Here is a 19965-nt window from a genome sequence, read left to right as displayed (position 1 = left end):
GCCAGAGCCAGAACCTGCTGAAGCAAACACAGAGTCAACGGTCAGGCAGGCTTGGTTTGACTCGTTCTGTTGGCTCTTGTGTTTTGCAGAAAGTTTTGTGGGTTTGTTTATTCCCACTCTTAGAAAATACCTGTAAATCAGCAGATACTGCACATTAGCAACTCCTCTGTGTAACTGATACGCTGGGTTTTATCCAAAATCATGGGTTTTATCCAAAATCAGTGTGTTTCACTAATGAAGTCCAGCAGGAGCTGGTGACCTCCACTCTCAGCAGTTCCACTCCCAGAGGGGGATGTCTCCCATGGGGTCACCTGTGAGCAAGGGCTGGGAAAAGGCTTGCAAAAAGGGGTCTCACAGTGGTGGGGGTTCTGTTGCTGCAAGTTGAGGCAGATCATGTTGGTAAAAATGCTGCTGTCTCACTGGCTTTGAAGACAGTAGAAAAATGATGAGGGGGTAAAATTTGCTAGAGGTAAAATATTTTCGCAGCTGAGGAAAGGCTTAATGGTGAAAAGGCATTTCCTTCATGTAGAAGAAAAGAAAAACCCAAAGAAAGAGAATGAAAATACCTTCAACCTCAACAGGGCCAGCAAAGGCCGGAGAGCTCCCAGGCTGCTGTTGCTTCCTTGCCATTTTGTGAACATAAGGAAAGAGGTCTCCACCACTGTTCAGGTCACAGAAATCGGGTTTCTGATGTACAAATGTGGGGAGCTAAAGACAAGACAAACACAAAGCCTCTCCTGGATACCAGGATGAGCTTTGCTCTGTGTCTCTCCAAGTGCATTGGTTCTTCAAACTACATGGAAAAGTTTCCAGAACTTTCAGCAAAGCAGAGCTCACCAACACCCGTTTTGTAGGGGATTAGGAGGGTCCTCACCCTCAAAGAGCTCTTGGAGAGACAACAAACGGGAGGAGCCCAGCTCCTGAGCAGAGAGCTGCCTGTGCTTCCAGAAGAACTTGCTAGAAGCTACAATGCATCTTGGAAGGAGTGGGGATCATATTTCAGCCCTGGATTTTAGGCACACGTTGTGACAGCCGGCGGCAGACATGCCAGGAACTTCATTCCCTAAATCACATTTCTTGCAAAGGAGGCCTCTGTGCTCAGTAGTAGTAGCGTTTGTTTCTTCTTTTTCTTGGCTGCTTTGCTTGGAAGTAGTGTAAAGACTTAACCCTGGTGAGAAGGACCTGCAGAGAAATAATGGAGTATGTGAGAGCTCCGGCTTTTGCCTTGTTAAATGAAACTTTGTCTATATAAACACCCTTGAAAAAACCCACTGGTAATGCTGCAAACATGGGATTCAGCAGTGGGCTGTTTTCATTTAGCCTCTTGGCAGCATTTTTAACAAGAATATGTTTTTTTGCAACTTTCAAACCAGACACATCATCTTGGATGAACTATAATGGTAATAAAAGCATTGCAAATATCTTTATTTCTAACCCAGGTTTTGCTGGAAACATCTTACTGCTCAGAGGAGAAATAGAGCCTTCATGTACTGAGTGCAAATTGCTTAGAATTGAGCATATTCCTGTCTTTACTTACACCCCAGCTCTACTCTTAGTGTTCTTTGGTTGGCTCAGTATCACCCCTGTTGTTAAGGGTGGCTTTTACTTTCATCCAGCTGTGCTGGAACTTCAGAAGCTGCTGACCTGATGTACTTTGCCTTTTCCCTCTGAAGTGTGTGATGTGTTTAATGCAGCAGTGTTTTGTATACACAAAGGCTATCATCACCCCAAATTACCTGTTTGTAGACAAATGTTTCCTCAGTCAGTTGCTGAGGGTGAGGAAGATCTCTGCTGTCAGGTAAGAAAAGGCCTCAGTCTGGAGCCAGGTCTGCTTTGAACATTTCAGGATGAATATTTTGTGAAGAAATGTAATATGGAGACATGGTGTTCAGCTTGATTATAGTGGTGACCCTAAAAAATGTAAATGGAAGTGGAGATAGTAATCACAAAAAGGGTTTAATTAGCAAAGCACCCACTGATTTGTAGACATGAGCACCTTCAATTTGAAGTTCCTGCTCCTACCTGAGATGCTGAACCCCATCATCAGCTCATCATAAACTTGTGTAGTTCTCTGTGTATCCACTGTCAGCCTAAGGTCAGGCAGGAATTTGCCCTCACTTCTATCTAGAAAGTTACCCCAGAATCTCTCTCAATAGCTCAAAGCTTTCTAGCTTCTGTGTGTTCTACATTTTCTTGTCATTGCCAGCTGGTAAAGTTTGGTAAAACTGTCACTGTTAATCCTGAGCAGCACAAATCTATTCATTGTACCAGTGAATTCAGTCTTTATTCTTGTCTGTTCTGATCCCATTCTCCCTGAATAGACATTCCCATCTTCCTGTGTTTGACAGTCCTTGCCAGTCTTATGCTAGCAACAAAACTCAACATGGTCCTATTTCCTGTGCCAAGAATATTAATGAAAATATCTAATATTGATCTAATATCTAATATTACTATTAAGCTAATTATCTAATAACCCAACACTCAGTGTCTGGGAACTCTCCTGTTCAACTCTCTCTATGTTGATGTTCCTCCTTTCAGTTTGAGATGACACCTCCAACTTCCTTAAGAATTCTCTTCTGGCTCTCTGCTGAAAGAGTTGCTGGAAATGCTGGGCTCTGCCCATTCCTCTGCTCAAAAGTTGGGAGAAGACCAAAAAGCACATTTCTTTAAAATGTGCTGGTCATAGAATCACAGAATGGTTTGGGCTGGAAGGGACCTTAAAGCTCATCCCATTCCACCCCCTGCCATGGCAGAGACACCTTCCACTGTCCCAGGTTACTCCAAGCCCTGTCCAGCCTGGCCTAGAACTCACAGGGATGGGGCACAGCTTCTCTGGGCAACCCGTGCCAGGGCCTCACCAACCTCAATGTAAATAATTTCTTCCCAATATCTCATCTGAACCTGCCCTCTGTCAATTTTAAGCCATTCCTTCTTGTCTTGTCACTACATGCTTTTGTAAAATGAAAAAAACCCACCCAAAACCAGCAGAACTCTTGAAGCTGGGGCTATCTCTGACCCAAAACACATCTTAATAGTAAAAAGTTGAGTGAGAAAATAGATTGAGCCTTCTGCAAAATCACTGGGTTGATAAGAATCGCAGATAGTGGGATGTTTATCACCAAGAGCCCCCAGTGCCTCATTGACTGAATTCGTGCTGTCCATGAAGGTGTAGATTGGGTGTGTTGTCACACAGCCGCTGTTTGCCAGGGCAGTTTAATTCCCTGAAGATGTGGCTCAGCACAGAGGATTCTCCCCTGCTTTGGAGCAGAGCTTCCTCTGGGAACACCGGTGGCAGCTGCGACACCACCACCACTGCCCACAGCAGAAATCATCGCCTCCAAACACGTTCATGGGGAGCAAACACCATGTGGAAACCCAGAGCTCGTGCTGTTCCCAGGGGCTTTGCTCTTTCACCTGTGTCCTCCTTCACCCAGCGAAGCGGCCATCAGTGCCCCACAGCCCGCTAAGGCCTGTTTGAGCCGCACCAGAGGAAGGAGCAAGGCAGCAGCACCATTATGTCCTTCCTTGTGTGCTTCCAGCCCGTGTGGTGCTCCAGGAGGCAGGCAGGGAGTTAACTTTGTGCTCTGCCATGGCTTGGAGCTGCCAGCCAGCCTCTGAGGAGGAGCAGGGCCCACGCGCCGGAGCTGTCAGGCTGCAACACGCCGGAGCCATGGCGGCGCTCCCGGCACGGCTCGGCCTCACCCCACTGCTCCTTCTGCAGCCTCCCAAAGGCCAGTGGAAAATAACAATCAGGTGCTGCATTGTTTGCCTTCAAATCCCCCGTGCCAAACACAACAGAAATTCCCTGAGCTGTGAGGTGCAGACAGGCACAGGAGCGGCCCGTTGGCGGTGTGTGCTCCTGCTGGTTTGTGACTCCCCAGCACAGGGCTTTTTACACTTTGGGGTTGTGGGGAGAGCACAGCCGTGCCATGCCATGGTGCTTCAGGTTTGTTGTCATTTAATGGAGTCACAGAATGGTCTGAGTTGGAAGGGATCCATCAGGACCATCAAATCCAGCTCCTGGCCCTGTGCAGGACATCCCAGCTATCCCACCCTGTGCCCAAGAGTATTGTCCAAACACTTCCTGAGCTCTGTCAGGCTTGGTGCTCTGATCACTGCTCCTGTTCCAGTGCTCAACCACCCTCTGGGTGAAAAACCTTTTATTAATATCCAACCTTAACCTTTTCATAAATATCTAATTTTAATGATGTTTGATGCAGTGCTGTCCCTGCTGTTGGTGCATGCTGAAAGCACAATTGACCATGCTTCTTCTTTTTTAACAAATGTTTAATTTGCCTAAATAAAGGACTGGATAACTGGCATCAATTTAGGTTACTCAGGAAATTCCTGTAAATGTAGCAAATTTGCACAGTTTACTGGCTATTGCGTGCAGTCTTTCCCTGACAGTATGTGCATCACCTCATGCTTCTCTGTGTGACAATCCATTAGTGCCAAAGAGCTCTGGTGTGGGGAAAGGGCTCTTTAATGAAACAAAATTATAATGAGGTTTTGTGGCTGAAAGCTGAAGCTGAAGAATTCAGACCAGTAATAAGGTGTGCATTCTTGGCCACTGGAGAATTTAATATCTGAAACAATTTGCCTAGGGATATGACGAATTCTCTCTTTGAAAACTTAAATTAAGATGGGGTTATTTTTTTTTTCTAAACAATCTGGTTCAACCAGAAGTTATGGTCTTAATGCTGGAGGTTCTGGTAGCAAGTACCTGACCCAGGCAATGCAGGAGTTCAGACGAGACGCTGCAAGTCTCCACTTGGGTGAAATAAAATGTTTTAAATACTGTACTAAAGCATTGCTTACCTTCATGCTTTAAGTCTTAACTCAATCTTTCCTGCATGAAGAAGTGGGGGAAAAGTGAGAACAAATGGCATTTTCTGAATTTTTCTGTGATGTGCTTTTACCTCTATATCTATTCCTCCAATAACTTCTCCCTGACATTATATATAACTTGGCTTGAAGGGAATTGTCTCACCTTTAGAGAGCCTCCTGATCCCTTTTCTTGTCCTGGGGAATGGGTTACTGCTTGCCTGATGGAACACCAGTGCTAAGGGATAATTCACCAGGAAATACCCCAGGCCAAGCAATGAACTGCACAGCAGCCCTCTTTCTACTCATTTTCCTGCAAAAACAATCCTTGTGTGCTTAGATATTTAAGGAATGCAAAATACAGTGGTGGTAGTGACTTTTGGAGTTGCTAAGTATATTTTTCTTCTCTTCCCTTAGCATAGAGAGGAATTTTACAAAAGCCCCCACAGTGCGCAGGGCACAGACCTCCCTGGCTGGAGCAGGATTTCTCCTCCTCCTGGCCTTTTGTGGAGGAGCTGTGGCTGAACTGCACTGACATCCAAACCACTGCTACCTGCCCAAGTGGCTCCTGAGCCCCTGAAGATGAGCTAGGGAGGGTATGGGCATGGAAAAGTTTCTAATCCCTGGGAATACCTGGGCTGGCAGGAGTTGCCTGGGCTGTCACCACAGCAGTGCTGAACAGTCAGCAACAGACTTTTGAGGAGAAGGGGAAAAAAAAGATCTAGATGAACCCTTGTACTGGTTTCAGCTGTTTCTGTACAAGGATCTTGAAGGAAAATGAAGATAAAGGCCTGTATGTTAGGTCTACTTGACTTTTCTCTGTCTCCATGGCAGTGGCGAATGAATGTCTACAGGGAATGCCAAACTTAATTATGTTGTCTGTGAATAACGAGTCTTCTCTTAATACTCTGAAATTAGTAGGTAAATAAGAAAGTGTTTTTTGGGGACATGGATGTAGTGACTCCAGTATTTGCCATGATTTTACACTTAGATTTATTCAGTCAGTGGGTTGATGAACCCTCAGACCACATCCCCACAATGACATCAGTCAGACTCCCTCTCTTGTGCTTTAAGAGCTCATTCTGATAAATGTTATTTTTTTTCACCTGTGAGCAAAGCAGGGTTAGATGAGAACTGAAATACCAATTTACTTCATGTGAAAAACAGGCAATGTCCAAGGGATAAAATACTGGAAAATTACTCTTTCATTTGTCAGCATGCTAGAGCCAGGATCCATCCTTTTGCCAGTGCTAAATTATTCCTCATTGTGTACAATACAGCTTCACAAATTATTGCTTTTTCAACCTTACTGCCCAGTAGTTATTGAAATGAACAGAAAAATTCATGTTTTTGTTTAGAAAGCTGATCACTTTGGAGAAACAAATTTATTTACCAGCAAGAATTTTACTCTTTTTGAAGCAAAACCAGCACTTTGCTGAAGAGTGTTTTGGGGGAAACTGCATATGTTTATCTCCTTGTGTTTACTGAAAATAGACAGAAAAATCTTCCTAACAGAGGCTCTCTTTACTGGTGGTGAGGCACAGACCTGAAAAGCTCTGGGAGCTGGCAGCTGTAAAAGTTCTTATGTTCTTCTGCCTTGTGGCTTTCATCAGCAGAGATGCACAGGGTGGCATTTGAAAATTGTAGCTCACCCAGAGAGTGGGAATAATACCCTCTGGATAGGCAAGGAGATGAGATTTATACAAGGAATTTCAAAGCCTGCAATTGAGGACTACATGCAGGTAAATTTTGCTGGGCAGATGTTTCTTTATTGGCCTAAGACACAGACATTTTACAATGTTTTGTGTTTGGCCAGTAAATTATTTAATGGAACAAACAGTTAATCTTCAGTCCCAGCCATGACTCTGGCTCTGCTCTTCAAGCTCGTACTCACTCCAGAGCAAATGTTCCTGCTGACAAATTCAGAGTGATTTTTCATGTTCATGGTCTGGCACATTTCTTCAAGGAAAATAAATCTTGATATCAAATAGGGAATATTCACCTAAGGAGGAGCTGAGTAAAGGTTGGCTATTGGTTATTTGGGTGTACCTTCCTTCAGGGGAAGAAACTCATCCTTCTGTTTAACTCTTGAAAGATATTATTGACTTTAAATAGAAAGAAAAAACATTGAGAGCAGACCACAATCTCCTGACAAATATGTAAAATCCTGTCTATGTGTATTCACAGAGCAGAGCTGGAACCAAACAATGAATAAAGACCATTGGTAAACTTGCAGTAGATGAGGGAATGTGCAATGGCCCAGAATGGGTGGGGATGAGCTTTTAGCAGGGCTGGCTGTGATCAGACAAGAGGGGGTGGTTTCAAACTAAAAGAAGGATGATATAAGGATTTTTATTTTTTTTTTTTTACAATGGGTAGCCCAGAGAAGCTGCCCCATCCCTGGAATTCTTCAAGGCCAGGCTGGTTGGGGTTGGAGCAATCTGGTCTAGTGGAAGATGTCCCTGCCCATGGCTGGGCGTTGGAATGAAATTATCTTAAATGTCCCTTCCAACCCAAATATTTTAGGACTGTGTAATTCTATAAAGAATAAAAGAAGATGTGGCCCTGACGTGCTCTACAGCAGTAATAAATTCAATTATAAATTTCTAGGGCTGGACAGGTGTATAACTGAGCCTTACTCCAGGACAGTGACACCCTGGATGGAAAACTGCTCTAAGGGAGATTTGTCATATGGAAGTGGTACCCAGTCCTCACAAGGAAATACTTTATCCTGCTTATCTACAAGCTCTTCTGCAGTGTTGGGTGAACTGAAGTCAAATATTACACTCCAAAAGACAATTACGTGTCTTTCACTTCCTCAAGTCCCTCGAAAGCCAAATAGTGCTATCTAATCTAAACCACCCCAGCTCTTCTCCATCCCCTCAGCCACATGCTGTGCATTACATTTCTGCAGAAATCCACTGCAGTCTGCTTCAGCAATCCCTTTGAAGTCCTTGGAAGCTTATCTGTACTCCAGCAAGCAAGGGTGTGTCTCCAGGCCAGCTTGCGGGCGACCATAAAGCAGAAATTTATCCCAGAGGCCACAGGTGGCTCTCTGGGGATTTTTTTTCCTCTTAGTATAAAGAAATCTCCAGAAGTTACCCCAGAATAAAGGGCTTCTGAGACTGTCAGTGCTGCTGAGTGTGAGTGGGAATGTAGTGTGGGCATGGCCCACCAGAACTTAAATAAAAACCTTCAAGAAAGCAGTGAAAATGGTCACAGCTGCCTGGTGACAAAAGTCAGCAGGCAAAAACAAAGAGGGCTTTGCAGGAGGCATCTGCCTGTCTCCCCTCCAAACCCCAGCAAATTCCCATCAGCATCAGTCTTCACCTGCCCAGCTCCATTCCCACTCTCCAGAGGAGGTACGGACCCCACTGCCCCTGCCTCATCACCATTCTCATCCCCCTTTCCCAGTAACCACAAATACTTTGCCAAAAAATAAAAGCTGGAAAATGGTTTTAATGCCACAAGAGAAAAGAACAACAACAACAAAAAAATCTGACATTAATCCTGAGATGAAAATGGTTGAGCAAGTATTTATGTTGATTTAGGGCTGTTCTTGTTACATTCTTGAAACTACTGAGGTTATCTTGTAATCCATCTGAATTGCAGCTTGAGGCATTTTGAGCTAATTTTCAATTGTGCTGCATTTAACTATTCTTTACCTCCTTCTGCCTCCCAGTATTTGTTTGAAAAACATTCATCAGGCTTAGGAAACCTAAGCCTATAGTCTCTGAGGTGTCTCTGCATCAGAAAATGGAGACAGAGCATTTCTTAAAAAGACAAATTTTAGGGTCTGATGAGATTTTGGATTCTGTTGAGAGGACACTTTTGCAGGGCTGGGTTTTAGCTGGAGGAGGGTTTACTGAGCAGCTCCCTTTCTGTTTATTTTCTGAATGTTTGGAGTGAATGCACGTCTCTATAGATGTTTAGAAAGCAGCAGCACTGGAGATGAAGTTTATTTATTTCCAAGATATGTATCAGGCAAACAGCTGTGCACTGCTTCTCCTCACTGCTCTGGTGATGAGATTCAGCTCCCAGCCCACAGATCCCACAGGGAGAAGCAGCACAACCCCCCAGGAGTGGGGTCTGCAGTGCCTGGAGGCTCCTGCCTCTCCTCCAGCATCATGCTCATCCCTTCCTGGAGCTCTGTGCTCCAGGCTGGAAACGGGGAGGAAAACTGGACATGACCCAGCACTCACAGGAGCTGTGGCTGCCCCATCCCTGAAGTGCTCAAGGCCAGGCTGGACAGGGTTTGGAGCAACCTGGGACAGTGGAAGGTGCTCATGGCAGGAGAATCTGGACTAGCTGTCCTTTAAAGGTTCTTCCAACGCAAACCATTCTGTTCTAACATGGATATGAGGATTTTGGAAGAGTTTTTCCCTCTGGTGTAGTTAATTCCCTTCTCCCACCATTCTCTCTATTAACAGAAGAGCTCCAAATGGGTGGCAAATTTGTCAGAGTTTTGGATGCAAGGGCATTAGGAGGTTTGTTCTGCTGGGCCAGTTTGGTGATCTCAGCATCCAAGAAAAGGAAGTCTCAGTACTAAACCCAGCATTTAGCATATCCAACAACCAGACAGATTTTCCTGGAGTACAAAGCAGCTGGCTGTCTCTAAGCACATGGGATACAGCACGATTTTCCTCTGGGATCTTTTGCAAGTTGCTCCCTGAGGAAAGTGGGAGTTAACCCCATTTTTCACATGCCTCTGGAAAACATTCCGGTCTGCTCCTTACCCCTTAAACCAACAGAAACCTGGGTATTCAAGGCAGGAATGAAGAAAGAAAAGAAACCTTGTATTCCCCAAAGAAACCTTGTATTTACCCATCCTGACTCCGCTACAGTTTTAGGGAGAGCCCCACACGAGCACCTTCCTTTCCTCCTTCAGCTTCTTTTCCCTTTTGTCCCTTCTCTTGACCCCTGAGTACCCCTATGGCATGGAAAGAGACCCATTGCTTGTAGCTGCTCCTGCCTGTTTGTTTGCAGAGACAGAGTTAAACCTGCATTATTTCTTATCTGTAAATGATGTTTTTCCTGTTGAACACAATTACAAATGCAGCTCCTTTGCTTTTAGCTCAATTTTTCACTGCGTGTTCCTCCCCCCCACCCCCCTTGGTTGTACTCTGGCGATCACAGCAGTTTCTGTTTAAAATGTTTCAGTTTCTCTGTTTTCTAGAATTAACCAGGAGCTTGTTGCTACATGTGGAGCAGGGCGGGACTGCTGATGCCTTTTTTTTCTTTTCTTTTCTTTTCTTTTTTTTTTTTTTCCCTCAGAAAGTAGATTGCTGAATGTAAGGCTTCAGGGAATAAAATTTACAGGAGAGAAATTGCCTTGTATGTTTTTAAGGCAGAGCTATATTGTTGGCCAACACAGGAGTTCACCCTTTGCATGCCATGAAAAGCTCTTTTTACAGCTAATGCTTTCTATAAATCTGGAATCAGTGCTTCTCTAGTTCCTCACTCCTTACTACTCTTTTCTTGTCTTCTATGGCCAAAATTGAATTTGTTGTTTTCAGATGTGATGCTGCTCTAATTTGTAGGTAAGGAGGCTGAATATTCCAGTAAAAATTTGGAGCCCTGTTTAAGATCTCCCTTTTTAAAGAGATTTTTGAGATTTATCATTTGTCACCAATCAACATTATGGCCCTTTTCAAAGGACCTGCAAAATTTTGGGACCCATTCAGCTCGGGAAGGCAGGGAGAGGCCATTTGTCATGAAACCCCTGTGGAGGACACCCGTGGGACAGTGCTGGGTCTAAAAGGATCTCTTTGGCAAATTAAAGGAACATCAGGATCAAAAACCAGCAAAAGCATTGCTGCACATCCTCGTGGACCTGCTGTATTCCTCCCACTAGAGGACAGCAGCTGGGCTCGGCAGCCACCAGGAGCATTTCACAGCAGAAGCAAGAATAAAACAGCCCTACCCTTCCTGTAGAAACTTGTTCCTTTCTAGTGGTTTTCACATAATGAATCCCAGTGAATATTTAACTAAGTCTCCCCTGTAATCAAGTTTCTGGCCTCTTTACTTGTACCCACAGTGCAAAACATTTCCTGACCCATTGAGTTCAGCAGCCCTGGGAGTCTCCAGCAGGATCTCTGCTCAGTTGGCATCAGGAGAGCAGCATGAGGGTTTTTGGGTTTTTCTCATCTAGCAATCACCAACACAACTTTTGCTGTCCTTTAAGAAATGGAATCTGACCTCAACTTGGCTATCTAAATCAAAAGCAGGCCTTCTCTTCAAGCCCTGAAATATGGCTGTGTGTTTATACATATATGAATATTCATTCATATGCATATGAATATTCAGTAATGCAAGTCTGGATTTCATGCAAAGCAAGCTTCCCTGCAACCCTTTATTTAAAACAGAAAAGAATGAAGGAGAAAAGGGTGTTTCTGGGTCTGTGGGAGCAGGGAAAAAGGACACTTTGGGTCTGTGTGTGGGAAACCTTTTTGTGACTTCACTTTAAGGAACTTCCCATACCTGTATCAAATTGTCTTTGGACTTTATCTGCCTGACCTTCACCTTTCCATCCCATTCTTGGGGACTGCAGCTTGTGAACGTGGTTACAGAGGTAACAAATGAGGGTTGTTAAACCTCGATGCATCTCTGTTTATGTGGAGACTTTCTTGGGCAGACCACTGGCTGCTCTCCAAGGCAATCCAGTGAAATTGTGGGTACCACAATCACCTGGGAAAGTGGTGGAGAAGGCCATCTTCCAGTGGGGACTGGAGCTGATAAAAGGCATGGCTTTCACTGAGAGACACATAAAGGAAGAAGCAAATTCCTGTGAAAACTGGTAGGAGATAGGGAAGGGAAATTATGTGCAAAAGATGGGGAGAGGAAAAAGAATATTGACTGCCTGGAGAATGCTGACTTGAAAGATGTTTGAGGGTTAAGAAGAATGAGGCAGGGAAATAGCTGTAGTCATTTAGCACTTTATTACCCAAGGTGGGAAATAGAAGAATTACTTTTATTTTATATTTTTTACTGCTACAGAGTTACTGTGCCTGCTTGTGTCTGCACCTGGGCCTGTGGGAGAGAGAACTGGAAATGCAGAGCTTGGCACTGCAGCAGAGGATTTGGGAAGCAGGAGGGATCTGCTGGGGTTTGGTGCTGTGGGACAGCCGGGTCACAGCACCCTGCCCAGAAAGAGCAGAGTGCCCACACTGTGGCTTCCTGCCTTCCAGTTTTCTGCTCCTTCCAGGATTTAAACTGTAACACGAGCCCTGGTGTAAGGCTGACTTCACACCTCCTGCTCCAAGGCTGTGCCTGGAAGTTGGAGCACCTCTGCTGAACCCTGCGGTGTCACCAGAGAGGAATCTGATCTGATGTAACACTGCAGGGGAAGCTGCCACAACCACCAGCTAGTCCAGTGACACACAGGGCTCCAGTAAAGCAAACCAGTGGGTATTGATCAGCTGGAAACAGAAATGAGAAGTGCTTGGGTCAACAAGGAAAATATACCCAAGTTCTGTAAGAGAAGGAGAAATTTTCTTTGCAGCCTTTGTCTTCTCATTTTTACAAGTCTGGCTCTGTCTTGCCGTGCCCTGCTCAGCACTCAGAAGTTTATTCACAGAGTTTCTCTGCAGTCTGCTTTAAAGGAGCTCACTGCTAAAAATCTTCTCCAATGGATGCTGCTTTCCACTCTTTTAGAAATGATACTGTTCCCTGAGAGCCAGGGGTGCTCTACCAGGACAGTGTGTGACAAATTCTTTATGAGGGAATACATAATAAATTGAGGATTTTCTTTTATTTTGATTATTTAGTATTCAATATTTGCATTATGGAAGCGCCTGGAGGTTCCAGCTGAGATCAGTGTCCTATTGTTCTAAGCCATGCATAAAAACATGGTCAGAGATGAGGAGCTTACCATCTAAATAGATGAACTGGATAAAGGGTGGGAGACAGGAAGCATCTATTATTCTCATTTCATAGCTGGAGAGCTTGGACACAGACAAATTAAGTGCCTTTCCCAGGAAAGCCAATGGAGAAGAGCAGAAATCATTGAATATCCAGGATCCCAGTGTAATACCCTGCTCAAAACACACCACATTTCCTGTTTAAATATATCTTGCAACACTGTAATGAAAATGACAAATATTTGTTTGGAATATTTTCATTAAGACACACAAAATGAGAGGAGCAGCAGAAAGGTTACATGGCTACAAGGCATAACAGTCCAAGGGGAGTGTTGATACTCAAATGCCAGTACAAGACATTGACACAGCAGTCAAAATAAGATTTTTTTCTCAACAACTTAGACTTACTGCCTGAAGAAGTATTTCCTAGAATATTCAACTGTTCGTAATGCAGAGGGAGATCAAAAATTGGTAGACAAAAGCAATTCATTTGCCCCCTTCTCTAGCTTAACCAAAATGAGGTTTCCTTGTTTGATAAACCCAGTAAAACTATCCTTTGATGGGCCAGGAACTGCAGCCCCCCCTTCCCATACGCATTTTCCTGCAAAAGAACTTGGTAGCCCATCTGCTTCACATTTTCATGGACAATTATTGGATCTATTTGCATTACAATAATTGTTATCTCAATTTTTCAGTTTAGCAGCCTCTTGAAGTAATACCTGGTGAGAACTAGTGATGGAAGCCTCTGTTTTAGTAGTGGCTTTTATTTTAGAATGGGATTGTTTTTGTATGAAATGACTTTTCCCTAAGACACTAAAAAATCTATACAGCAACTTTGCCTGTCTTTGAAAAAATGATATTTTCAGAAGTGGGTTCCTATGATTTGCTCTTTGGTACCCTAAAAAAAAAAGTTTGAAGCTGCCTGGAAAGAGAACCATAAACACATTGGATACCAGGTAAATATTTTAGTTGCCAAAGTTTGGGTTTAGACACTTAGCTTTGGAAGAACTTCAAAGAAAAAAAAATTAAAAAATAAAAAGACATCTTAAACAAACATTTAATCATATCTAGCATGGGCAGGAGAAATTTTTTGGTTGGGACATTTGGAAGAATTGTTGACTCCCATTGTCTTTCATGGAGAAAACCCTCAGTGAAGTGTGTGTTTGAATTTGGATCTAGAGAGTTTCTCCCCATAGACCTCTAAGACTTGAATGTGTGGGCTTTCATTTTATTTCATTTTTTCCCCCTAATTTAACTTCCTGTATTTTATTCCTGTTTTCATCAGATGGAACTGTGGCATGTTAGCAGGTCCTGCACCTGGAGAATAGTGAAGTGCTTCAGAACTTCCTTCCCCCGGTATCCATGGCCTCCCCTGCCATCTGTCTGCACCGTGCCAGGAGCCGGGGCTGCTTCCTCGCTGCAATTCCACGGAGGAGCCGGGTCCTGTGGAGCCCTGCCTGCCCTGATATCTCCAGCACTTGAAAGAAATGTCAGAGAGTCTGCGAGGATTAGAACTGAGAGCGCTCAGCAGCTCTGCGCTGTGCTTTTTTCCGAGGTGACTTTTCCCACATTACTCGGAGGGGCTGGTTGCCCATCTCACCCCATCTCCCGAGATGTTTGTCACCTGCTGAACCTTCTGCCTTCATCCCTTCCAGCTGGGCTTTTATGGATGAGCTGGGCTCTGCTGGGCCTGTCCCAGGAGCAGCCTGACATCAGGCACATCTTCACCTTACCCTGCCAGGTAACAGAGATGCTGGGCAGGAACGAATCCATCTCCTCACCTCTGCGTGCCCCTCGCTGGGGATTTGGCCGAGCCCAGCTGTGCCCTCGCCGCAGCTGGAGCCGGGCTCGGACCCTGCCCTTGTTGAACATTAACTGTATCCCTGCCTGCGTGCCGAGGGAGGACCGGAGCTCGGCTGACAGCAGCCACAAAGAGCTGGCAGGGCTGAAAGATTCAATTTAACTTTCTTTCTCCTCCCCCGCTTCCATATGCGAGGGCACACAGCGCTGTTCCTGCTTTTGAAAGTTGCGGGGCAAAGGAGCATTGGTGTCCTCATTTTCCTTCCTCCCTATTGATGTATCATTGCCAGGATGAAAAAGGACGTCTCAAGAGCTTTTGAAAAAATGGGTGACTACTCAAGACATTTTATAAAGGAGCATGAATGGGAGAGAAAATAGGACTCGGTAGGGGGTAGAAGGAGCCTGAATGTGTGCCTTGTCTGTCTATTCTTTCGCTTGAAACCTGGAGCTGTTGTTCCTATTTCAGTTCAAACTGTCACCTTTAGTTCATGATGGCTTTACTGCCCTTGCTCCTGAACCTCAACAGATTGGGGCTTATTTACCTATTCACACTCTGCTGTGGAACCTCATTAATAGGCTTATTAGCCACACCATTCACGTGCAGGAGGGCTCACAGAAAGGATCCCAGCCACTTTGAGAGGAGGAGGAAAAAACTGTAAAGAGATTATGCTCTCATTCAGCAGCCTAACTGCTATGAAAGGCTCCCTGGGCCCACTGAGATCTCTTGAAGCCTAAATATGATGACAGAATTGATCCCCCCACCCCCCCACTCCTTTAATTCCAAACATGCTTCTGCTTTTCTCGGATTGAGGAGCTGGGCTGTTGTGGGCCACTTTAGGAGAATGTGGCTCATTTAAGAGAAAAGGCTGCTATTGATAGACTGCTATCTTTTCATCCTCCAAAAGAATAAATTCTGACAAGTGCTTCCAGACCTTGGAAATAGGTGTTCTGATTTGTCATTTTTAGTGGAATGCTTCCTTTTCTTTCAGAGTATGCAAAGATATCGATGAATGGGGAAAGGTATTGCAGCTTCCTGTCCCAGACAATAATTTATGTGAGAATGTGTTAACAATGTTTTCAATGGCCGATGGACATGCCCGGTGCTGGGAAAATTGGATCTTGACTGTGACATCTCAGCTTCTCAATTAGAACATTTAGATGTCTGTTGCTTTAGGAACAACAAAAAAACCCCCACAAAACCAAAAAACTAAACCTGTGTTTCCAATCAATTACAAATTTGTCTGCCATCCCTCATAAAGACTGCAGTAGTGGTGGGAAAATACATGCTGGGAGGTAAGTACATACTCTAGAGAAAACTTGTTTTCAAGTTTTTGGTGTCTAGATGTGCGTCAATAGACTTACACTACAATGTGTGGCCTCAGTCCTTGAAAATCCCCTTGATCAATACCGCACACAGCATATAAAATGTACAGTAGAGCTTAAATAAAGTAACATTAAATTGATCAACACTGATTAAATTTGAGGCAAACACCACTTATTGATTTTGTTGTCAAGCTGACTCTACACAAGCAAGCATTACAGACTCCATATTCAAAACCTTTTAGTTGATGGTATCTAAAGCAAATGTTTTATTAAGCAAGGATTAGGCAAAGCTATATTGAATTCTGAATATCCATATTATGCAGTTTTAAATCTGTGTGTCTAAACAAATGATGTTTGCATAACTTTTCGACAACTTTTCCCATTTGGGCACCACACAGGTATTAAAAGTGCATTGTCAGACCAATTCACGGGGCAGCTGGAATCAGGCTGTGGACTGGGACGATCATGAGGGTGATTTTTGGAGCGGGTGTTATCCAGCTGCCCTCTCTAGATGGAGCTGGCCACAGCCCAGCCATGGCTTGTGAGCCAGAAACACTTCAGGAGAGGTTCCGGGCCCCGCTGCTGCGCTGGTACCGTTTTTGTGTGAGGATGCAGACGCTGCCCGGCGCCGGGGCTCACCCACTGCGGTGGCGCTTTCCGCGCTCCCCACCTTCCCTTTCCAACCCGCTGGAAAACTTTCAGCGGAGCAACCGTCCGGGAGGTGCCCGGGGTTCCTCCCCTCCAGCCGGGGATGAGCTGTCCCGCTCTCCCGGGCAGGCAGCGGCCGCTCCCCGCTCCCCTCCTGCCCTCTCCGGCGCTGCCCAGCGCGCCAGGTCCGCGCCGCGGGGGCACCCGCGACCCCCGGGCGGGGTGGGGGCTCCCGGCTCCGCACCTCCGAGGGCCGGGCGGGGGAAGGGGCTCGGCGGCGATTGGCAGAGCCCGGCAGCGCCGTCCAGGAAACGGCTCGGGTTGCAGCGGGGGGAGTGACCGGGGGAGGAGGAAGGAGCCGGAGGAGTGCGCCGAGAGGGGGAAAGGGGGGGAGAGAGAGAGAGAGAACCCACCTCCCACCCGAGGGGGCTGTCGGCGTGACAAAGCTGCGGCGGCTCGGGGCGGGCGGCTGGATGGAGCGGAGCGGGACCCGCGGCGCGCTGCTCGGCGATGCCCGCGCGGGGGAGGAGGCAGCTGGCGCCGGGCACGGCGGGCTCGCCCCTCTGAGGCGGTAGCCGCTGCGGCCGAGCCAGGGCACGGCACGGGACGGGGCGCCGGGCCGGCTCCTGCCTCGCCTCGCCGCCCTCCTGCCTGCCCCGGGCGCGTCCCGCGGGGGATGCGCGGCGCTGCGCCGCTGCGGGCTCGCCAGCCGGGGCCGCCCGCGCAGTGACCGCGGCCGCAGCGACGGGAGTTTCGCCCCGTCCTGGGAGCCGCCGCTCGGCACCGCGCCCCAGCCCGGGAGCCGCCGCGGAGCGGAGCCCGCCCGGCGCTCTCGCCGCAGGTAAAGGCAGCGGGCGGGCCGGGGAAGGGACGGCCCCGGGCAGGGCTGGGGGTCCCGGCGCCGTGTGCGCGCTGCAGCGCTCCGCGGGGCTCGGGGATCCCCCGGTGCGGGGCTCGGGGGTACCCGGGGCGGGATGTGCCGGTGCGGGGCTCCGCTCCGGGATGTGCCGGTGCGGGGCTTCGCTCCGGGGCTCCGCTCCGCTGCGGGATGTGCCGGTGCGGGGCTCTGTTCTGCTCCTCAGTGGAGCTGCGGGTCGCGTTGTGGTCACTCGGTCGCCGCTGCGGTGCGGGGGGAAGCCCGAGCAGCAGCGCTGTTCCCCTGCCTTCCCCGCATCCCCGCGGGTCTCTTCGGGGATGGTTCCAGCGGTGACAGCAGGACGGGCTGAGGAAGGGGGCTCGGCCCCGGAGGAGCAGCCCCGCCTCGGTACCGAGCCCGGGTCGGAGCCCGGTGATGCCCCAGCCGTGCTGCGGGAGCGGGGCCGCGGGGCACAGCCACCCCGTCTGAGATAAGGGGGGAGAGAAATCGACAATGAAATATATATTTAAATGCAAAACGGCCCCTTCAAACTGGGACCCATTATGCGTTTGGTGTGAAACGCTATCAACATTTAAAACTTTATTGTCTCTTTTGTACCAAATCCCTGTAAATCTTCCACTAGCCTTTTCTCATTTTCATCTGAAAAGCCTGTTTGGGCTGAATAGACAGCAATCAGCAGCCTCTGGACTTCTCCCGCTCTCTGGAATGTCAATTAAAATGCAGATTTTTTTTCCCCCCCTCCCCGATCTCTTGGTGGCAAAAGACTTGAGAAAAACAGGATAGTCCTGGAAAGCAAATGAAAGAAGTTCAAACAATGCAAAAGTACTGAAGCTGCCAGCCGGTTCCCATTAGTCCTTCAGAATTAATGTTTAATAGCTGTGATGCTCAGATTTGCTTGGAGATTGAACTCTGCTGAAGAGTCTTGTTAGATATATTTGTGTATGTATATTTTTACAGACGGATGTATATTTCTGCATTTTCTGTCCATACACAATTCCTCTGTCAGTGGAGTTGTGTATATAAAGCTTTTAGCTTTACAGCTTCATCTACCTGGATTTTTCTGACGAAGCTACTGGGCTTTTAGAGCGCTTGAGGTTTCTTTGTGGAGCGAAGATCCATATTTCACTCAGATTTTGCTATTCCCCGCCTAATTGAGAAAGATGCTGAAAAGTTATACAGTGAGCAATGTATTGATTTGGTTAACATACTCTACAAATCGTACTGTCCCTGGGGAGTGATAAACATCTTATAAACAACAATGCAAGTAGATTAAAAAGAACACTGAGCATTGAATTTAATTAATGCCACTGCTGAACAAGTACTACTTGTTTGTGTGTGCGAGTGTGTTTAAGCTGAAGTACAGCTTGGAGGAATTTGGTTGGGCTCCCAAACCAGTCTGCTTTCCCATGCTTGTCAGTTTGGCAAAGAAAATTTGGGCAGGTATGTGACGAGGTGAAAATTGACTTGATGAGCGAGTGGCAAGGAGAGCCATCAATCATTGGGGGCTGACAACTCCTCCCCAAAGTGTAGGCTGAGAAGAGAGACAGAGTTCCCTTTCAAGGGGAAAAATAAACACTACGTGTGGCTTTCACTGAGTCTGAGACTCCAGGAGGGATTATGGTATTGTAGTCAGGAAGCCAGAATTGTGGAGGCCAAAAAGCATGCTGGGGCTGTGTTCCAAACATTGAGATAGAGGTACATAATTATCCAGCACAGGAGGTCTTTCCAGGGACTCGTCCCCCAGCAACTGTGGCAATTAAACTATGAAAAGAATTTGGTTTCGTTTCATCTTCGCTGGACTCCACTTCTTTTTGGGAGACGGCAATCCTTGAAGCCTGTTCGCTGTCCTGGTGGTAGAGTGCTTTGGCTCCATGGATGGGTGCAGAGCTCTGATTTTTGCGTTGTTGCACCTTCGCAAGTCAGGATTTTGGGTCTGCTGCTGCCTTGTGGATGAAGAATCCCTTCTTTCTGCCGGCAGATGTTGAGGTGCAGGAGGCAACAAAAATCTTCAGGTGAGGAGACGCGTGGCCAAGTAGCCTTGTGCTGCACCTCAGGATTTAGGATGAGGATAGGAACCACAAATGTGCTTTCAGTGGGGTTTAGTGTAGTCTGAAAATCTGAAACTGCAGGAATGTCAGTGGAATTAATGCTCTTGGAGTCTGAAATACATGCTGGTGTTCTGGTATGTTTTCTTTCTGCAAAACCTTGATAGGATTTTGCATTTATCAACACAGACTTTAATCGGAGTTTACAGGATGATTTATGGGAATTAAATCAACATTACATGCAGGCTGTTAATGAGGGGTTTCTACCCACTTTACAGCTGGATAAACTGAGCTGCAGGGCTGTGGCTGCCAGACAGCGAGGTGGGCAGTGGACCTGGGTGGTGGCATCCAGGGGGGTTTGCTCCAGTCCTGCTGCACACACAGAGTGGTCCCAAAGACAGAGCTCTCTTCAGCTCTACACCTGCGCTGTGCTTATTTAGAGAAGGGCTGGGCAAGCTCTTTGCAAATGTTTGTGCAGTGGTCTGGTGGTGTTTTCACTGGAAATTTAATGGTAGTTGCTAGCTTGTGGTCTGGGGTGCTGGAGCCAGGCTGAAATCTTTTCGGGAGGGACGGGGCTTTGAGGTGATCC

General features: G+C 46.7%; 1 protein-coding gene across 9 annotated transcripts in view; it reads left to right on the top strand.

Moving 5' to 3' along the window:
- Window positions 1-17155: 17155 nt before the first annotated feature.
- FGFR2 (fibroblast growth factor receptor 2) overlaps window positions 17156-19965 on the top strand; it is an 80481-nt gene continuing 77671 nt past the window's right edge. For 2 of the 9 annotated variants that reach the window (XM_064431493.1, XM_064431490.1), the window contains exon 1: window positions 18424-19343. In XM_064431493.1, coding sequence (XP_064287563.1) covers window positions 19282-19343 — 62 coding nt within the window. In that variant the 5' untranslated portion in view covers window positions 18424-19281. Of the gene's footprint in view, window positions 17296-18415; window positions 19344-19965 lie in introns of those variants that run through there. The other 7 variants (XM_064431491.1, XM_064431492.1, XM_064431488.1 and 4 more) reach the window with 7 other exon arrangements.

The sequence above is a fragment of the Passer domesticus genome, chromosome 8, assembly GCF_036417665.1.
Source record: "Passer domesticus isolate bPasDom1 chromosome 8, bPasDom1.hap1, whole genome shotgun sequence".
Taxonomy (NCBI): domain Eukaryota; kingdom Metazoa; phylum Chordata; class Aves; order Passeriformes; family Passeridae; genus Passer; species Passer domesticus.
This window is presented reverse-complemented; position numbering and strand designations above follow the sequence as displayed.